The 16,664-nt window shown below is 47.2% G+C and overlaps 1 protein-coding gene across 1 annotated transcript in view; it reads left to right on the top strand.

The window, feature by feature from the left end:
- The window catches only part of Itga9 (integrin subunit alpha 9), a 322,636-nt gene that overhangs the window by 293,678 nt on the left and 12,294 nt on the right, over positions 1 to 16,664 (top strand). The window contains exon 27 of the mRNA XM_047531489.1: positions 8,933 to 9,052. Coding sequence (XP_047387445.1) covers positions 8,933 to 9,052 — 120 coding nt within the window. The remainder of the gene's footprint in view (positions 1 to 8,932; positions 9,053 to 16,664) is intronic.

The raw sequence follows: 16,664 nt of genomic DNA, 5'->3' as shown, positions 1-16,664 counted from the left end.
CAGACATCCAGACATGCACACATAGGGGCTCTCAGGCACATGTGTGGACGTGGATGCATGCACACACACACAGATGCACAGACCCACATACATATCCAACACATAGACATGCACACCTCACGACAGACACATGCACACACATGCATACACACACACACACACACACTCCTTGCTGCACAATATGTCAGTGTACCCACAGCACCTGTGCTGAAGAGGTCACGTCAACTTCTTGGTGACCTCTGAACAAGTGTGGAAGGAATGTTCTAAGTGGACAAGGGAAGGCCAGACTCTCAAGCTGAAGTCAGGTGGTGGTGTGTTAGATTAGTAAGAAGCACCCGCTGTGTGACTTAGCAGGAAGGTACTCCTGGCGAGATCCAAAAGGAAGTGGAGGGCAGGATAGGAAAGGAAAGAGAGAAGGAGGGCAAGATTTGAGGGCACATCCCCGCCTCTACTGGATCCTGTGGGGGATTCTGAAGCCCTGATAGTCCATCCTGCCTTGAGGTGTTGGACCTGGGCTTTCATCTCTCTGTGCTTGCTGGTCATTGACGAGGGGCTGTCCCTGAGGTTGAAACTCACTTTAGCATCAACGAAGCCACTGGAAGGAAAGCCTGCAAAACCTGGGGTTGGACATTCTGACCCCACAGAGAGGACCTGAGGGGCTCTGGACAGGACGCATGCTACGTATGGAACTATTCTATGCTCCGGCCTTGGGTGCTCTGCTTTGTGTCCGTATTTTTGCTTTTTATATGCTGGTCTCAGCTCAGTTTCTCTGATGTGATTATTTCCTGTCAATTCCTAATACTTCACTTTTCTGTTGAGGAAACAGACTCTGGGACATGAAGGACCCTGCCTGTAATCTCACAGCTTGTCAGTGGATGAGCCAGGACTGGTCACCCAACCTGCCCACTTGTGAACCCTGAGTCTTCTTTAATCCCTGCTCCTGTTGTTCAGTCCTTTGCAGTGGGAGCCCCCTCCTGAGCAAGCAGCTGGAATCATAGGGAGATACATAACTGTGTCCCTTGGCTCTGGAGGCTTCAGAAGCATGTCACATTCAGACACTGTGGTCAGTTGACTGTGGAACTCTTCCTGTTGTGGCCTGTTCCAGATCCACAGTTTAGAGAAGAATCACCCCTCCTGGGAGACCCTCCATCACCTGAAGTCAGTGAGCTGTATCTTTCCTTTTCCTTTAGAGAGTCGTCATGAGCATCATCAGGGGTCATAGATATAAAACACATCAGCAAAGAGCATGGCACATAGTGAGGATTCCACAAATGTGACCCATGGTTCATAACAAAGGAATTATTATCACCTTCCCAGCTCACTGCTCAGCAAATTCTAACCAAGCAAGAGATTTCTAAAACCCAGTATCTGGCAGGCACAGGGCATGTCTTATCGTGGCAGAGATTTACAGTGTCCCCCTTGCCAGATGCACAGTTCACTTATATCATCTCCATGCATCTCTCTGTGCCTCTCAGCTGGCATGCTTTCTGAGCTGTGTTCTGAGAGCACTTGAACGTATGGTTCTGCTGACATTTCTTCCAACCCCCACGGCCCTTTCTCCCTCCTCCCTCCCTGACACCTTCACTAGCTATTGGATGTAAAATCTCTTTTTTTTTGTCCTAGATGGTCTTCTCTTTCCACTTAAAAAAAAAATTATATGATTCCCTGCCTTCTGTTGAAACAAGCATGTGATGTTTACCACTAAGAGCATCTTGCCATTGTGATTGACCTTTCACTGACCTGGGACCGGGCTTGAACCTCCCCTCTGATGTGCTCCCAAGGTGTCTCCTCCATCACTGGAAACCCTCCATTCAGCCATACCCCCATGTTGCTCATGGTCCCAGGCCTTCTGGAGACCTGGGTATTTCTAGCTATTGCATGAAATGTATTCACAGTGGTCAGAACATAAAAGTTGCCAGAAACACAGGAGTGAATCAAATACTGTGGTTGAGGTTCACCAGTTGCCTCAGGCTGAAAGTTGGCTTGTGGTCATTTCCTGACACCAGCTTGCCAATCTCAGGTGCATTAAACTTTACAGAAGCTGGCAGGGAGCCCAGTGCCTGGCTCCTCTAACGTTCCATTGAGACAAAGCCTCAGGCTGCTCATTTTCTTGTTTGATTAGTGTCCAGTCCATAAGCCCTCAACTGCAGTCCTTGACCATGTCATTACCCATCTCTTCGCTGCTCAAAAGTCTGCCCTTTCCATCTCTCAGCCCCCTACCACCCTCACAGCTGCTCCTCCAGTGGTGGCAGAGTCCCTGCCCCCAATGCTTAGTCCTGCATCTCCTTTCATACTACCTCCTTTCTTATTGGAAGCAGAAATCTGCTCCCTGCAACCCTCTCCCTGGGCTGCTTGTTGCTTGTACTCCCATACCCACCTCTCCCTTCTAGCCTGGATTCTTTCTGCAGCTACAGTGCTCTTTGCAAAATGGAAATCATGCCATGCCCCTGCCTGGCCAATGGAGATGCTCCATTCGTCTTGCCACTCTGCTTAAGATAAAGCATATAATTCTGTTGTTGTTATTGTCAGGGTCTTAGTGTTTCCAGGCTGACCTGGGGCTCCTGGGCTCAAGGGATCCTCTTACCTCAGCTTCCTAAGTAACTCAAACTATAGACATGTGCCACTATGCCCAACTAGACATTTCATTCTTTTTTGGCGGGGTGGGTGCTGAGGATTGAACCCAGAGTCTCATGAATGCTTAAAAAGCATTCTGCCACTGAACCATAGCTCCCATTCAAGCATAGGATTCTGAATGCAGCCTCCAGTTCTTCCAAACCTCTTCTGGTGCCTTCTTGTCTATTCTGTTTGCTGCAACCCACTGGCTGAGAGCAGCATCCCACCCTTGCCAAGTTGGCTCCTACCAAAGGGGTTCTGCACATGTTGCTCACTCAAGCTTCCCTTCCCTCTTTGACTGGTTAACTTCTGCTCTCCTTCAGCCATCTCTCAAGCAGTCCCTCCAGGGACTCTTCTGACCTACATGCCCATCTCCACGTCTTTCATAACCACCATCCTCTCCCTGTTTGTACTTTCCACAGTTGTAATTTTGCATTAATTTGTCTGATTGGTCAGTATTCTCTGGAAGTTCTATGAGGCTGAAGACTGCCAGTTTTATTCATTGGTGAATTTCCACAGTATCTGGCACATAGGTGCCACACATACATTTGTTGGATGGATGGATGGATGGATGGATGGATAGGGACAGATGGATAGACAGATGGTCAAACAGAAGGACAGATAGGGTGGATGAACTATTGGATGGACTAATAGAGGGATGGATGGGGGATGGCCAACCCCACTCCCAAAAGAAAAAACACAAATATATTTTAGAAGTAGGAAAAAAAAAAAAAACACATTCAGATACTCTATCTTCAGATCTTGGCATCTCTTTGATTGTAGACTGGATCACATTCACACTTCATGTAATGTTATGGTAGAAAGGACGTTGCATGTATTAACTTGTACCTTTGTGAATCACCATGTTGGTTTAGAAGACAAGACCATATGCAGTCAAGCCCTCTTTCTGTAAGAATGCACAGTTGCCTAGAATCCACAGACAGGAGTGTCATCATTGCCTTAGAGAGTGAGAAGGCCTTCAGAATTGGACCATGGCATGTTCAGCTGTGGTTGTAAAACTAAATATGTGAAGTCCTGGGTGCCCCTGAGTTGGGAGGGGGCTTCTGGGGTGGGTGTCGGGAAGAGTGGAGTCCAGGAGGGCTGAGCAGGCCAGGTTTGGTTTCCTACCTTCTTTATAACCAGAGGATTGTCACCTTTTCTGTTTTGTGCATTGGAATGCCATGATGAGATTTCCTCTGCTAGAAGAAGCTGCAAACTGCTATTTCTAAGAGTTCAGAGAATGATTATTTCTGCTGGAAAGGAGAGTAGGGGTAAGCTTCTGGGAAGAGAAGAAATTGGAGAAGAGTCTCAAAACAAAAACTTTTTGGCTTGACTTTAAAATGCTTAGTTCAAAAAAAGTTAAATAGTAACAAAGTATGAGAGAAAAAATTACCTACAATCTCAAAAGTCTCCTGTTTATAAATTTCCTTCCATTTTCTTAAAACTCTTCTGTATATTAAATTGATCATTCTGATTCTTATTGTTATAGCACTTATCATTTTCCCAACATGATTACCATGGTTTCAGAAGTACCTAAAATTTGGAAATCAGACAAAACATTGATTACATGTCCATAGTGGACATACTGGAGCATTCCCTGGCTCCTTTCTGCTCAAAGTATAGACCATGGATCAGCAGTATCCACAGCATGGGAGTCTTGTTTGAAATGAGGACTCTCAGGCCTCCCTCACCCAATTCAGAACTACTTTTTCTTTTCTTTATTTGGTACCAAGGCACTTAACCACTGAGCCTTATTCCCAGCTCTTTTTAATATTTTATTCTGAGACAGGGTCTCGCTGATTTGCTTAGGGCCTCACTAAGTTGCTGAGGCTGGCTTTGAACTTGAGATCCTCCTAGCTCAGCCTCCCGAGCCACTGGGATTACAGGCATGTGCCACGGTGCCCAACCCAGAATCTACATTTTACTCATAGACAGTAAACTTTGAGAAGCACTGGTCTAACAGGTCTACGCAGCAGTCTAGGGCTCAGATTTTGTGAAGTTAAGTATGTATTTGTAGAATACTGGTAAGTTATAAATGACTCTTGCCAGTAAAAATAAAAGTAATTTCTGTTTGACCAAAAACATAAGCCCAAAGATTATAATTTATCATCCTGTAAGGTATAAATTTAACCTGATTATTAATCTGATTTAACAATCTGATTTCAGCACTCTCTTCTTCTGTGACTAAATTTTTTTCAGATCCTTCTTTGACCTACTTTAACCATCTTACTTCTTCCGTACTGAATTATATAAATCATTAGCATGTATTCATTGTATATTTGTCATGTTTTTAACTTGCTAAATAATATGCTTTGTCAGGTTTTTTTGTCATCATTTCTAATAACTCTATGGTATTCTATTTTGTGATTGATCTATTGCCCAATTATTAGACATTGAGAATATTTCTGATTCTACACCAATATGGATAATTTTGCAGGGAGCATCAAATTTTTCGGTGTTTTTTTTTTTTCTTCTGTAGTTCATATTTCTTGCCTTGGAGCACATTTTCAAGTACAGAATTTGTGAATCAAAAGGATGAACATTGCCAGGGTTGGTGGTGCACACCTGTAATCCCAGTAGCTTGGGAGACTGAGGCAGGAGGATCGTGAGTTCAAAGCCAGCCTCTGCAACTTAGGAAGACCCTGTCTCAAAATAAAAATAAAGAGGGCTGGGTATGTGGCTTAGTGGTTAAGCATGTTTGGGTTCAATCCCAGGTACAAAAAAAAAAAAAAAAAAAGAGGAAGGAAGGAACATTTTTAAGATATAATGAAGCCTGTCAAAGGGACCAGGATGGAAGGACATTCTAGGTGGCAAAAGCAGCCTGAAGAGAGGCAGGGGACCCCTGGACTCACAGGGTAGATGACTAGAGTATGAATACACCTGAGAAGAGCCATAAAGGAAGGAAGAAGACCAACTCATAAGGACCCTGTATCCTGAATTGGATGCTCTGTAAAAAGGGAAGCCATTGATAGTGTGAACTGAGAGAAGTGACCTGGTGAGACTCTGCTTTAGAAGGACAACTCTAATGGCAGGTAGTCTCTGCAAACCTCCTGAGACAGTGCTGGTGAGCAAAGACCAGTCGGGAACTGGGGCAGTAACTGAGGGTGGAAACCAGGAGATGGAGAGCAGAGAGAGGCCCAGAGGCTGAACCAGGATCACCAGGTTCCCAAGTGGTAGAGTCAAGACGTGGTGGTCAGCGTCTCCTGACCCACTGTGTGGTCCGTGCTGCTGACCCTTCTGTCTTTTGCTTGTCTGTTTTGGTTTTAACATAAGACGTGACTTCTTAGAACTGCAAGACACTCAGATCATCACCCATAGACGAGTTCATTAGAGTCACCATGTGAGAGTCTGGGCCCTGCCAAAGCATACAGCACATGTCCAAGAGGATGAAGGACATCACTGGAAAATAATCAAAGATGAGGCGCATTCCAGGGAGGTGACAGGGCAGGCTGCTGGAATTTGCCAGACTAAACTGTAGCAGCGACTCTGTCTCTGTAGCCACAAAACCAGACCTCCAGCATGGCTTTGCCAGTGTCCCCGAGCCATCTGGGTTAACACGGTGGCTGGACCATACAACTCACCCCCTCCCCGACCCAAGCCACAGCCTGGGCCATCACTCCTCTGCCAATGAGAAGGCTTATCAGACTTTTATCACACGACCAGGCTGCAGGCACTCCTGTGGACCTCTGGTATCTTCCCCTCCAGACCCCCATTCACAAGGGAGAAGGTAGAGTCATGTCCCAGTTGCCCACGGTCACTCCAGGACAGGGCCCAGGCCAGCCCCCTCCCACATCTATTCTCTTGGTTGTAGTACCTCCAGGTTCATCTGAACAAGACAGGAAGAGGCGATTTGATCCACAGCAAGAACCCAAAGCCACAAACCTATCTGTCTTTAAAGACAGGGAATTGCCCATCTGAACCCCACAGTAAATTGTAGGCTTAGGAGGACAGTAGAATCCATTGCTGTCCCACCACCTCCTACATCTACCCTAAGGTGTTCTTCCCCTAGAAGTGCCCATAGTTTGAAAATCACTTCCTATAATAGCCCCAAACTGGAAATGACCTTAGAGCTCATCAGTAGTAGCATGGATAAATAAACAGAGGTGTAGCCATGGAGTAGACTGCTATACAAGAGTCTACGTGCTACTGAGTCTCCCAAACACAATGTTGAGAAAAAGAAACCTGCTATAGTAGTTCCCACGGACCATTCCAAGGCAAAAGCAGTTGACACTCACCCCGGCTCTTAGAAGTCAAGGTATGGTTACCCCTGGTGGGGGTGGTGACCAAAAGAGAGGATGAGGGGACTTCTATAGAGTTAGTCACATCCCAGCTCTTTAGGTTCTGGTTATGCAGATGCCTTTAGCATTGTTCGGGAAAATTCAGTGGGCTGTATGCTTAGGGACACTTTTGTCTAGGTATAGTAGACTTCAGTAGTTTTTAAGAACTAAAATACAGCAAACCATGCATGACCTCAAAAGCATTAATAATGATGCTACAGGAACATGCCACCCCACTTGTCAGGGTGGGCTCTCTGCCAGGTGCTGTGTGGGGCCCTATACACATCATTCCTTTTAATCCTCTGGGGAGGTCTGTTGTGCTCCTGTTTCTCAGTTGAGAGAACTGAGGCTCAGAGAGGTTAATTACCTTGCCCAAGGTCACCCAGCTAGTAAGTTCTGCAAAGAGGCCCCATGTCTGTTCTCAGAAGGGCCTGCTACGTTTTATAGGCAGCTTTCTCTCATTTATGTCCAGGAAGGAAGGTGTGGTTTATGCTCTACCTTATTTTTCTTGAGATAATATTCTGGATTCAGGATCCACAGGTGCAACTGGCAGCCTCTCTGTCTCATGGATGTCTGTCCCATCCGACCCCCAGCACATACAAACTCCCTGCTACTCCAGCTCTAGGAAGGGAAATGTCCACATTTCCTTGCCTTACCACCAGGGAAGAAAGAGCAAATAACCCATTAACTGACAGCCCAGAAAGAAGGTCACCATCATCCACGTGCTCTGTGGTGTTGGTTACAATTTCAGATTTGAAGGTTTTAGGTTGGCAAGACCTGGGTTCAAATTCTGACTCTGTACTTAAGCTACATAACCTATAGTCATGTCCTCCCTGGACGTCCATGTCTATAAAATAGGTGTTGAAGACTTCACGGGATGATTGTGTGAATTAGACAAGAGATCACAAGAGAAGCACAGAGCCTGGCACAGAGGAACATTTAGCAAATGCTAGAGAGAGGTGGAAGCCAGACCCTAAGAAGGTAAAATGAGCTGTTCTGGGCAGCAGCAGGGCAGTATCATGCCCAGTCTCTGCTTGGACTTGAGCCTGGGACTGGACCCCCTGGCTCCAGAAAACAGTGGAACCTCCTAGCAGAAGCAGAAGGTCAGTTGACCTTGAGGATTGAGGGAGTCTGAAATTGACCTTCCCCAAGGAGGGGATGGGAATTCCAAAGAGAGCCACAGCTTGTGCAAAGACCTGCGGTTGACTACCCAGGGCTAGGATTTTTGTCTCCTTGGCAGGGAGGAGCTTAAAGGGGACCCTCGGTTAGGGAGAGCTGGGAAGGATTATTTAGCAGCAGAGGACACAATAGATGCTTTGAATTCTGCAAAACCACTCTCCCCTGTGACCAGCGGGGCGAAAGCAGAGTTGAAGTGTACCATCAGGGTGATGCATGCTTAGCAATTGGTTTTCTGGCAGGAGGGTAGGGGAACCCTGATTTGTTTGCCAGTTTCCATGGTGTAAATATTCCCAACATGACCCATTTCAAACTACCATCACAATGTCGCTAGACACGAAATAGGGAACAGACACATACTTGGCTCTCATGAGCTGACACAAGCCAGTTCCAGTGCAACACTGAATTTCCATAAAAGTTGGCCACTCTTGCCTCATTGAGATATGGGGTCCGATGGCGTATGGCTCACTCTAGAAACCACAGACAGCACGGCTTCCTGGGTTGAGTTCCTTCAGTGTGTTAGGCCCAGTCATGAGATGCAAGACAGACTACATCCTGGCCCTGAAGGGGTGCAAAGTCTGTTGGGTAAACTGGCATGAGTTTACACATTGAACCAAACACCCAAAAAGAAATATTAACTCGCCTGGAGAACTCCCTACATTCTTTGTTTCAAAACCAAAATGTGAGGTAGACTGCTGTCATCTGTTCTGAATCAAGAACTTAGCGTATGTGTGCTTTTAACTTTTTCACTTTTTTTAACTTTTGTTCACTCCCTGATATTTAAATCAAGGTCGTTGTCATTATAATGCCTTCAAGACCTGGGAGTGACTTGGTTTTTATGTGTTCATTTTTGCTTTGCCTCCTAGGTGGTCTTTGAAGCCTTGCACAATCTGGAGCCCCGTGGCTACGTCGTGGGGTGGATCATTGCCATAAGTTTGCTGGTGGGAATCCTCATCTTCCTGCTGCTGGCTGTGCTGCTCTGGAAGGTGAGTCTGGCGATCACAGGTCTCCAAGGAGTCCCCACCCATGGACACCAGCTCTCCTGCCTCTCCGGAGTGGGTGCACCTTGGAAGAGGTTTCCTATGGGAACTCCCTTTGTGGTACAGGTAGAGGGGATGTCAGTGTCCCCTTCAGGCAGGGAATGGAATCTTGCTGCTCTTGAGTCCATGCACAACTGAGCATTTGAACCACTTTAGAGAGACAGCAAAAATCTCAGTTTCATCTCCTCTTCTCTTTCCTAAGAGATTTAGGCCAGTCCTGATGTGGGATATTGGGTACCTAACTCCAGAACAAGCTTGGGAGGTAACAGCTGGGAGAAGGGTGGGTTACCATTTGCTTAAAGAAAGAACAAAAAAGGAAACGACAGAGCAGGTTTGGTTTTTCTCTTTCCTTTTCCCCTATGGAATATGAGGAAGATTTCTGCCCAGAAGATTCAGTAACTGAGATGGCCACCGGTCTAGAACTCAGTTCTCCCAACCCCAGGTTGGTTCATTTGGAGCTGAGCCAGGGTGTAGAATTGCCCTCCCTGTCACCAGGGCACACCTACTCATCTTTCATGTCAAGCATCATTCTCTCAAGTTGACAATGGTGTCCTCACCCCCCAAGCCCAGGGTGATTTCTTTGCTTCACTCTCGGAGATCTGGAGTCCTTTTATGTCAGAGTCTCCATCTTCATCAGCAATGATATCAGCGTTGTCATCAGATGAAGGTCTGTCTCCCCTACTGGGTAGGGATGGACCAGGTGAGTGGGACCTGTCTGTCCGTATTCCCACTATGTCCCCAACTCCAAAACAGCACTAGGAACCGTTGCTGGGACTTCCTGACACCAAAGTCCATGCTTCTCTAGTGTTCAGGTCTCAGCTGCAGGTGGAAACAGCTTCCTAGATTATTACAGCTGAATACATTAAATTCAAATTATTAATTTCTTTGGGATTACAAAATGATATGTATTGATCAAACATAATAGCATATCATTAAGGGAAAAAATGTAAAATACCTACATATCAACATCTGAGAATTAACCACATGAGTACAACATTGTCTTTTTTGATCTTTTCCTCTGCCTGTACGAACATAGACCAGGTGTTCTCATAGGAACAACTTAGTTTTGAATAGTGTGTTAGTTAAATTTTTCAGTAGCATGCTCGATATATTTTCAGGTGAAATATCCCTGAATTTAAAGCAATGAGATCAATTATAAACCTGGAAAAAAAAAGTGGAATAAATATATTTTAGAAGAGTAGCCAAGAAGTCTAGAAATAAGGGAAAAAATAATGTGTGTACTGTACTTTTCTCAGATTAGCAATCAGACCATTGCTTTAAATTTTGAGTTACTTCACCTGAAAAAGTGCCTGGAGGGGGAAGAAATTTTAAGTGTATTTACTTGAAAATACATTTCCCATGCTTTTCAGGCATCCTGTGTGCTATTTTGCAACCTATTATCCTCTAAAGACAATACTGTGACTGTTTTTCCATATTGTGAGGAGCCCATTTCCAGCCACATCTTAAGGATACAGAGAGCCTGCTGTTTATTCATCTGGTCCCTTGGGGCTGGAATTTCGATTGCTCTGGTTGCACACTTCCTTTAAGAGTGAATAACTCTGGAGCCAAATATTTGCACAAACACTTTGTTATATCCTTAGAATGAAACCCTAGCAATGGAATAACTGTGTCTCTTCTCTTATGTTACCAATTGCCCTCTAGAAAGGTTATACCACCACTCCTCCCATGAGCCATGTATCTGAAGTGTCCATTTTCCTGCATACTTGCCAACAGTGAATATTATTACCTTTTTGTTTTAATCCACTAATTGGTTGTTTATGTAATCTGCATTGCCACATGGCTTCTTAATTCTCCCTTCTCTCAACTCCAACTCCTTCCTGCTGGGAGGGCCGCTGGTCTGCGGTGGAGAACAAAGCCTGCTCAGTATTTGGAATCTGCAGAGACAGACTTCCCACTGGAGAGAGTGAGAGAGAGAGAGAGAGAGAGAGAGAGAGAGAGAGAGAGAGTGTGTGTGTGTGTGTGTGTGTGTATGTGACTTCCTTGTCTTTCCAGGGGTTCCTGAAATGAAAGGAAGTGCTTTTCTCCTCCATGGCTGAGTGTGTGGGACCAGACAGGGACACAGAGCAGGGAACATCATGGCCATGTTCCAATCCCTTCAATGGAGTGCATGCCCTGTCACTCAGGGGTGTCCCATCTCCTGTGAGTGCTGTCCTTTCTGCTCCCATCGGCCATCTGCTTTGCTTTGCTCTTGTCACATTTGCTTAAGAAAGGGCATTTGCAGGAGATCTCTGTCATAGTGTGACCAGAACCCTGAGGGGTCACTCAGCTGAGTGAAATCCAAAAAGTGAGACTCTGAGGAGTCAGTCATCACCCTCTGAGACAGACTTGGAGAAAGAGCATCGTCACTGAAATCAGAGGTCACCCTACATGCGTTAACCCTGCCAGGGACTTGCCATAGCTCAAGGGGTGGAAGGAAGGCTTTAAGGAAGCTGTCACAGGAGTCCACAGGGTCAGACAGCTTTGCAAGTCGTCAGAGAGCAGCGTTTCCTTTCAGTCCAAGCTCTTTGGACACTGGCTGTGACTCAAACGCTGGACAAGGCATTGGGGTGCACCGGTGACCGTGCCCCTGCCCTGCCCTTGAACCTTCCCCAGGTGGACTAGTGAACACACTGGAGAGGGTCAAGTTCGGCGTAGCGACTGCTCTGGAAATAGAGGAGGTGCTGAGGGTCCCCGCCTCACCAGGGCCGCGTGGAACCGTGCAGTGGATGAGAGCTGGCACCTCACGGGCTGGCTGCTTTGTGCCGCGGTTAGGTCTCCCACGTGCCAGGCTCCGTCACCTGCAGGACCCCCTCTGTAAACAGGAGACCATCACATTAGCTTGGTGTGTGGAGGTTTTGCAGGGAAAATGCTTCACTCCGCACTTAGCACATAGAAGCCCCCAACGGAGGTCAGAGGACTTTTCACAGATGAGGTGTGGAGTCTGAACTTGGTTTGGCTTGAGCTTTTCAGGCAGGCAAGGTCAGAAAGATTTTCCACGCAGAAGGGAGAGAAGGTGAGAAAATAAGCAGGGTTTGCCTGAAATAGCTTGTGCAGGCTCCGCTGAGCAGGGCAAAGCAGAGGCACGGGATGTCTGTAAGCAGAGCAGTGATGTGACCAGGTCTGTCTCAACAGAGATCTGTGACAGCAGTCTCCATGATGGAGACCAAGCAGGGTCTGGTAACCTGTTGAACTTGAGAGGTAGCAGTTTTCCCTGATTCTAGCTCAGACAGTGGACGGCTGCCCTTGAGGACAGGGTAGGTCTGGAAAGCCTTTGGAAAGAGGGTAAGTTTTGTGCTTTCCTATTGTGTGATGGCTGCAGGAGACCAGGGCTTGACTTGGTCACAGTTGCCACCATCCCTGCCCAACAGAGGGAAAACCAAGAGAAGGACAGTGCTGTCACCTCACTGGCCTGGGCAGCTTTCTCCGCAGTTTCCAGGGCTGAGCTTTCTTACTTATCTCCTATGTCACAGAGGCCATTTTTTCTAGTTGCCAAAAATATACTGAGAACCTTTCAGTTGTTTAAGGAAGAGAAAGAGGATTCTCAGGAGGCAGGGGCAGTACTACAGATCCCAAGGAAACTTGTACATCCAAACCTGGAGAAGTCCAGACTCCCCACAGCCAGCCGCCTCCCTCCCTCCCTCGCTTGCTCCTCTCTGCCAGCCCCTCGCCTCTCCTCTGCACAACGACCGCACCATGCTTCTCCCAGAGCGCATTGGCTCTCTCTGCACTTCCCTACACACACTAGAAAGTGGTTGCCTCTAGCCCTCCCGATTTACATCTCAGCAGCTCCTAACCACACACACAAAAGGGTCAGCCATTTCTGATTCCTGGGTCCAAGTGTCCAGGAGAGAGGATCTCTCTGACCCAGGTCAAGTCTCTGTCCACTTCTGTCAACTGTGGTTGGAGGCAAGAGTTGACAGAGAGAATCTGCCTGGGCCACCCAGCTTGGGTTGCCTATCTCCCATGAACCCAGACATCTCAGGCTGGAGGGGGAGAAAGGTGCAGGATAGCAATGGGTGGTGGGGGGGAGGCTCTCAGGAAAGATAGAAACTGAGGCAGATCCTCCAAAGGTGCTCACCGCAGCAGAATACCATGGCCAAGAGTGGGGCTGCTGCATTTATTCCATCCAGTTAGCAGTGCCGCATAACAAGCTGCCCCACAATCAAGTGACTTAAAACAACCATGATGTCTCATATCTTACAAATGCATGGGCCAGGGACTCAGGAAGGGTTTAGCCGGTGAGTCTTCTACTCCACGTGGCACTGAGTGGGGTCTCTTAATGCATTTCCCTGTGGCCAAGATGGTCTCAAAGTCCAATACAGCTTCCCTCATGTGCCTAACTTGGTGGAAGGCTGAGGGCTGTCAGGGTCTTTCTCCCTGTCCACGTCAACTCAGGGCCCTTCCCGGTGGTCCTCCCAGCAGAGTGCTCTGACTTTATAATGGTGGCTGAGCTTCCAAGAGAGCCCAGTCAAAGCTGCCCATTCTCTGTGGGCCAGCCTAGAGCAGGCTCAGCATCATTCTTGGCCAAACTAGTCACGTGCCAGCCCAGTCAAGGGAGGGGAGAGTAGCTCTGCTTCTCAATGGGAGGAGTGACAAAGGCTTTGTGGCCATCTCTGATCTGCCACATACATCACGTCCAGCAGTAGGGACAAAACTCTTCCTCTTTCCTTTGAAGATATTATTATAAAGGGAAATTCACCTAACTACCAGTTTTACTCTGTTTTTAAGTAGATGAAATGTCACTTGTCTTCCATAGTGTCAGAGATAAAATCACATTGAACTCCTTTGGGGACAAGATGGCAGAAGAGCAAATCCTGGTGCCTCATTCCCGTCAGAGTGGGCCAGCTGTCCAGGGACAGGTATAAGGTAGTAAGGGACTGGGCAGAGGAGGTTGTTTAGAAAACATTTTCCTAAAGGCCTAACTCTAAGACTGGGGATATAGCTCAGTTGGTAGAGTGCTTGCCTCGCATGCACAAAGCCCTGGGTTCAATCCCAGTGCCACAAAAAAAATAAATAAATAAATAAAAATAAAGAAAGACTCTTTAAAAAAAAAGACCTAAACTATATAATGACTTTACAAGAGGTTGAAAAGGGCAAATGAAATGCAGTATTATTTTAGAGACCTGCATATTCCTAAAACTTTAGCCATAGATCTCTTATCAACACGTATTTCTGTGTCTAAGAATGAAGTGTCGTTTGCAGCAAGTAGAGATCCAGAGCAGTGCACTGAAACCTGTCCACTCTTGGGGCTCCAGTCCAGCCCCGTATTTGACTTACATGGGTGGTCTCAATGGTTCTGGCTCATTACCATATTGTGTATCAAATTCCCTCCATTCCTTTCAAAGGGAAGCCAATTGCCACGCCCACCTGGAAAGCCTGCACTGAGGGAATGTGAAGACAGGTGGCCAGCGTTCAAGTCCTCTTCCCTTCATAGGGCACGCCTCTTGATTTCCTTTTACAGTAGCTCTTAACATTGCTACCTGTGGTTGCTTGCCCTGCCTTGACCTCGTGGTCAGCCCAAAGTGGTTCATAAGAAATGAATCCTGACGTGGTACTAATGCTAAGTAAAGCAGCCGGTGGAGCGTCTGCACTCAGACTACCCACGGGCCTGCGGGGCTACATACCCCATACTCACAAGATGGCCGGTGCCTTCATTTAACAGACAATACTGGGCCCCTGCCAGGTGGCAAGCCCTGGGCAAGGGGACAGAGATGAGCAACAGAGCCTTCATGCAGTCTTTTTTTTTTTTTTTTTTTTTTTTTTTGCGTGGGATACCAGGGATTGAACACAGGGGCACTCGACCACAAAGTCACATCCCCAGCCCTATTTTGTATTTTATTTAGAGACAGGGTCTCACTAAGTTCCTTAGTGCCTCACTATTGCTGAGGCTGTCTTTGAACTCCTGATCCTCCTGTCTCACCTCCCAAGTTGCTGGGATTACAGGCATGCCTGGTCCTTCATGCAATCTTGAAATTCTCTGAGAGAGGCAGTTTAGTGACTAGAGATGGTGGCTGAGTGGAACCCTGAGGACCAAGCAGGACTTGACCTGGGACACCAGCTCCTGGCTGGTCCTACGTGTACACATGTTTTTTCTACAACAGAAATGCCTGGTAGGGCAGCCAATGCCTTCTTCAGAGCTGAACTCCAGGTGAGCTCGGCCTCCTCCCTGCCTCTGCCTCCTCAGCTCCCCCAGGACCTTCCACAAGGCCCCTGCTTGCACCTCAGTCACTCTCTCATGCTTGGCGTCCACTATCCCTGGCTTCCACACAAAAGCCACACTGGGGCCCCAAGCTAACCAGACCCTTCTTCAAATACTGAAATGGATCCTAATCAGCCTGCCCAAAACCGAGATGTTAGCAGACACTGGGAGCCATAATTTAAATTTTATGTGCAAAGATTACACTAGCTTGCCAAACCACCGTGCAAGAAGAAAACTTTGAAATATGAAACTCTTCTACGGGAAAAAAAAAACCCAGATGAGTCCCCTCTCCTTTCCTTCAGCTCCCGACTGGGTTTGAAGATGCCTGGGCCTCGTGCCTCCTTTATAAAGGCCTGTTTATGAGGAGAAAGTTTAATTGCTCAAAGGTAGCAGGCAGAACTTTGTAACTTGCACCATTAAGAAATACTTTCAACTCATTACACCAGCCAGCCTGAGCTCTGTGGAAAGACAGCAAAGAGATGCTGGGGTTCCAGGGATCCTTTAGAACAAAGATCCCCATTTTCCCTTTCCTCTCCTCTCTGTCCCTCCATCTACTCTTCCCTCCTGTCCCTATTTGTGTGCAGTTTGCCCCCAACTCAGTGAAGGAGAAATCCTCCTCCATTGCTTTTAGCCAAGGACCCTCCATCTCTTTTCCTCCCCCCTGCTTGATCCTTTTGCTAACCAAGATGGCTTGCAGCAGAGCCAAGTTCCATCGCTCTGCCAGTTCTGTGGCTGTCTTCCCCAAAGGCCCGGGCCTGCTTCTTAAGTGGAGAACAGGCAGCCTGCAGGCCGTGTTGGTCAATGCTCACAGGAGGCCGCCTCCAGCTCACTATCCGCCCTCAGAGCACCTACTGTGTTAGGGCTTTCTTTGGGCTCATGGTCTGTATTTGACAGCATTACTTCTGACGTCAGAAACCCTTAGACAACTGCCTCTGTGGAATGGCCCAGAGAATGCAAGGCTTGGTGATCCCCACATAAAATCACACACACACACACACACTCGCACTCACATGCACACACATACCCTCACACTGCCTCGATTCAAACCATGTGCCAAAGGCCTTCAGCGGGGGCTTGTTTATGTTTGGAAGTAAATATTGGTCTGATGTCGCATTGTAGACATCTCCAGACAGAGACATGCCATGTAAATAGTCAAGTAACTGAAGAGACTAGTAAACATGAGGCCTTGAGTTATTCCAAAGAAGGACTAAGCCAAGGTCCCTGAAATGGCTGCCCAGGAAGCAACTGGAAGGCCAGTGGGGGAGGGATGTCCCCCAAGACACCAGATGTCCTGTAGTTGTTCACCCATCCCCCTCACCCAGAGGGGCCTGGGAAGGAAGAGGCTCATACTCCAAGGCT

This window comes from Sciurus carolinensis, chromosome 17 (assembly GCF_902686445.1).
Source record: "Sciurus carolinensis chromosome 17, mSciCar1.2, whole genome shotgun sequence".
Lineage (NCBI taxonomy): Eukaryota > Metazoa > Chordata > Mammalia > Rodentia > Sciuridae > Sciurus > Sciurus carolinensis.
This window is presented reverse-complemented; position numbering and strand designations above follow the sequence as displayed.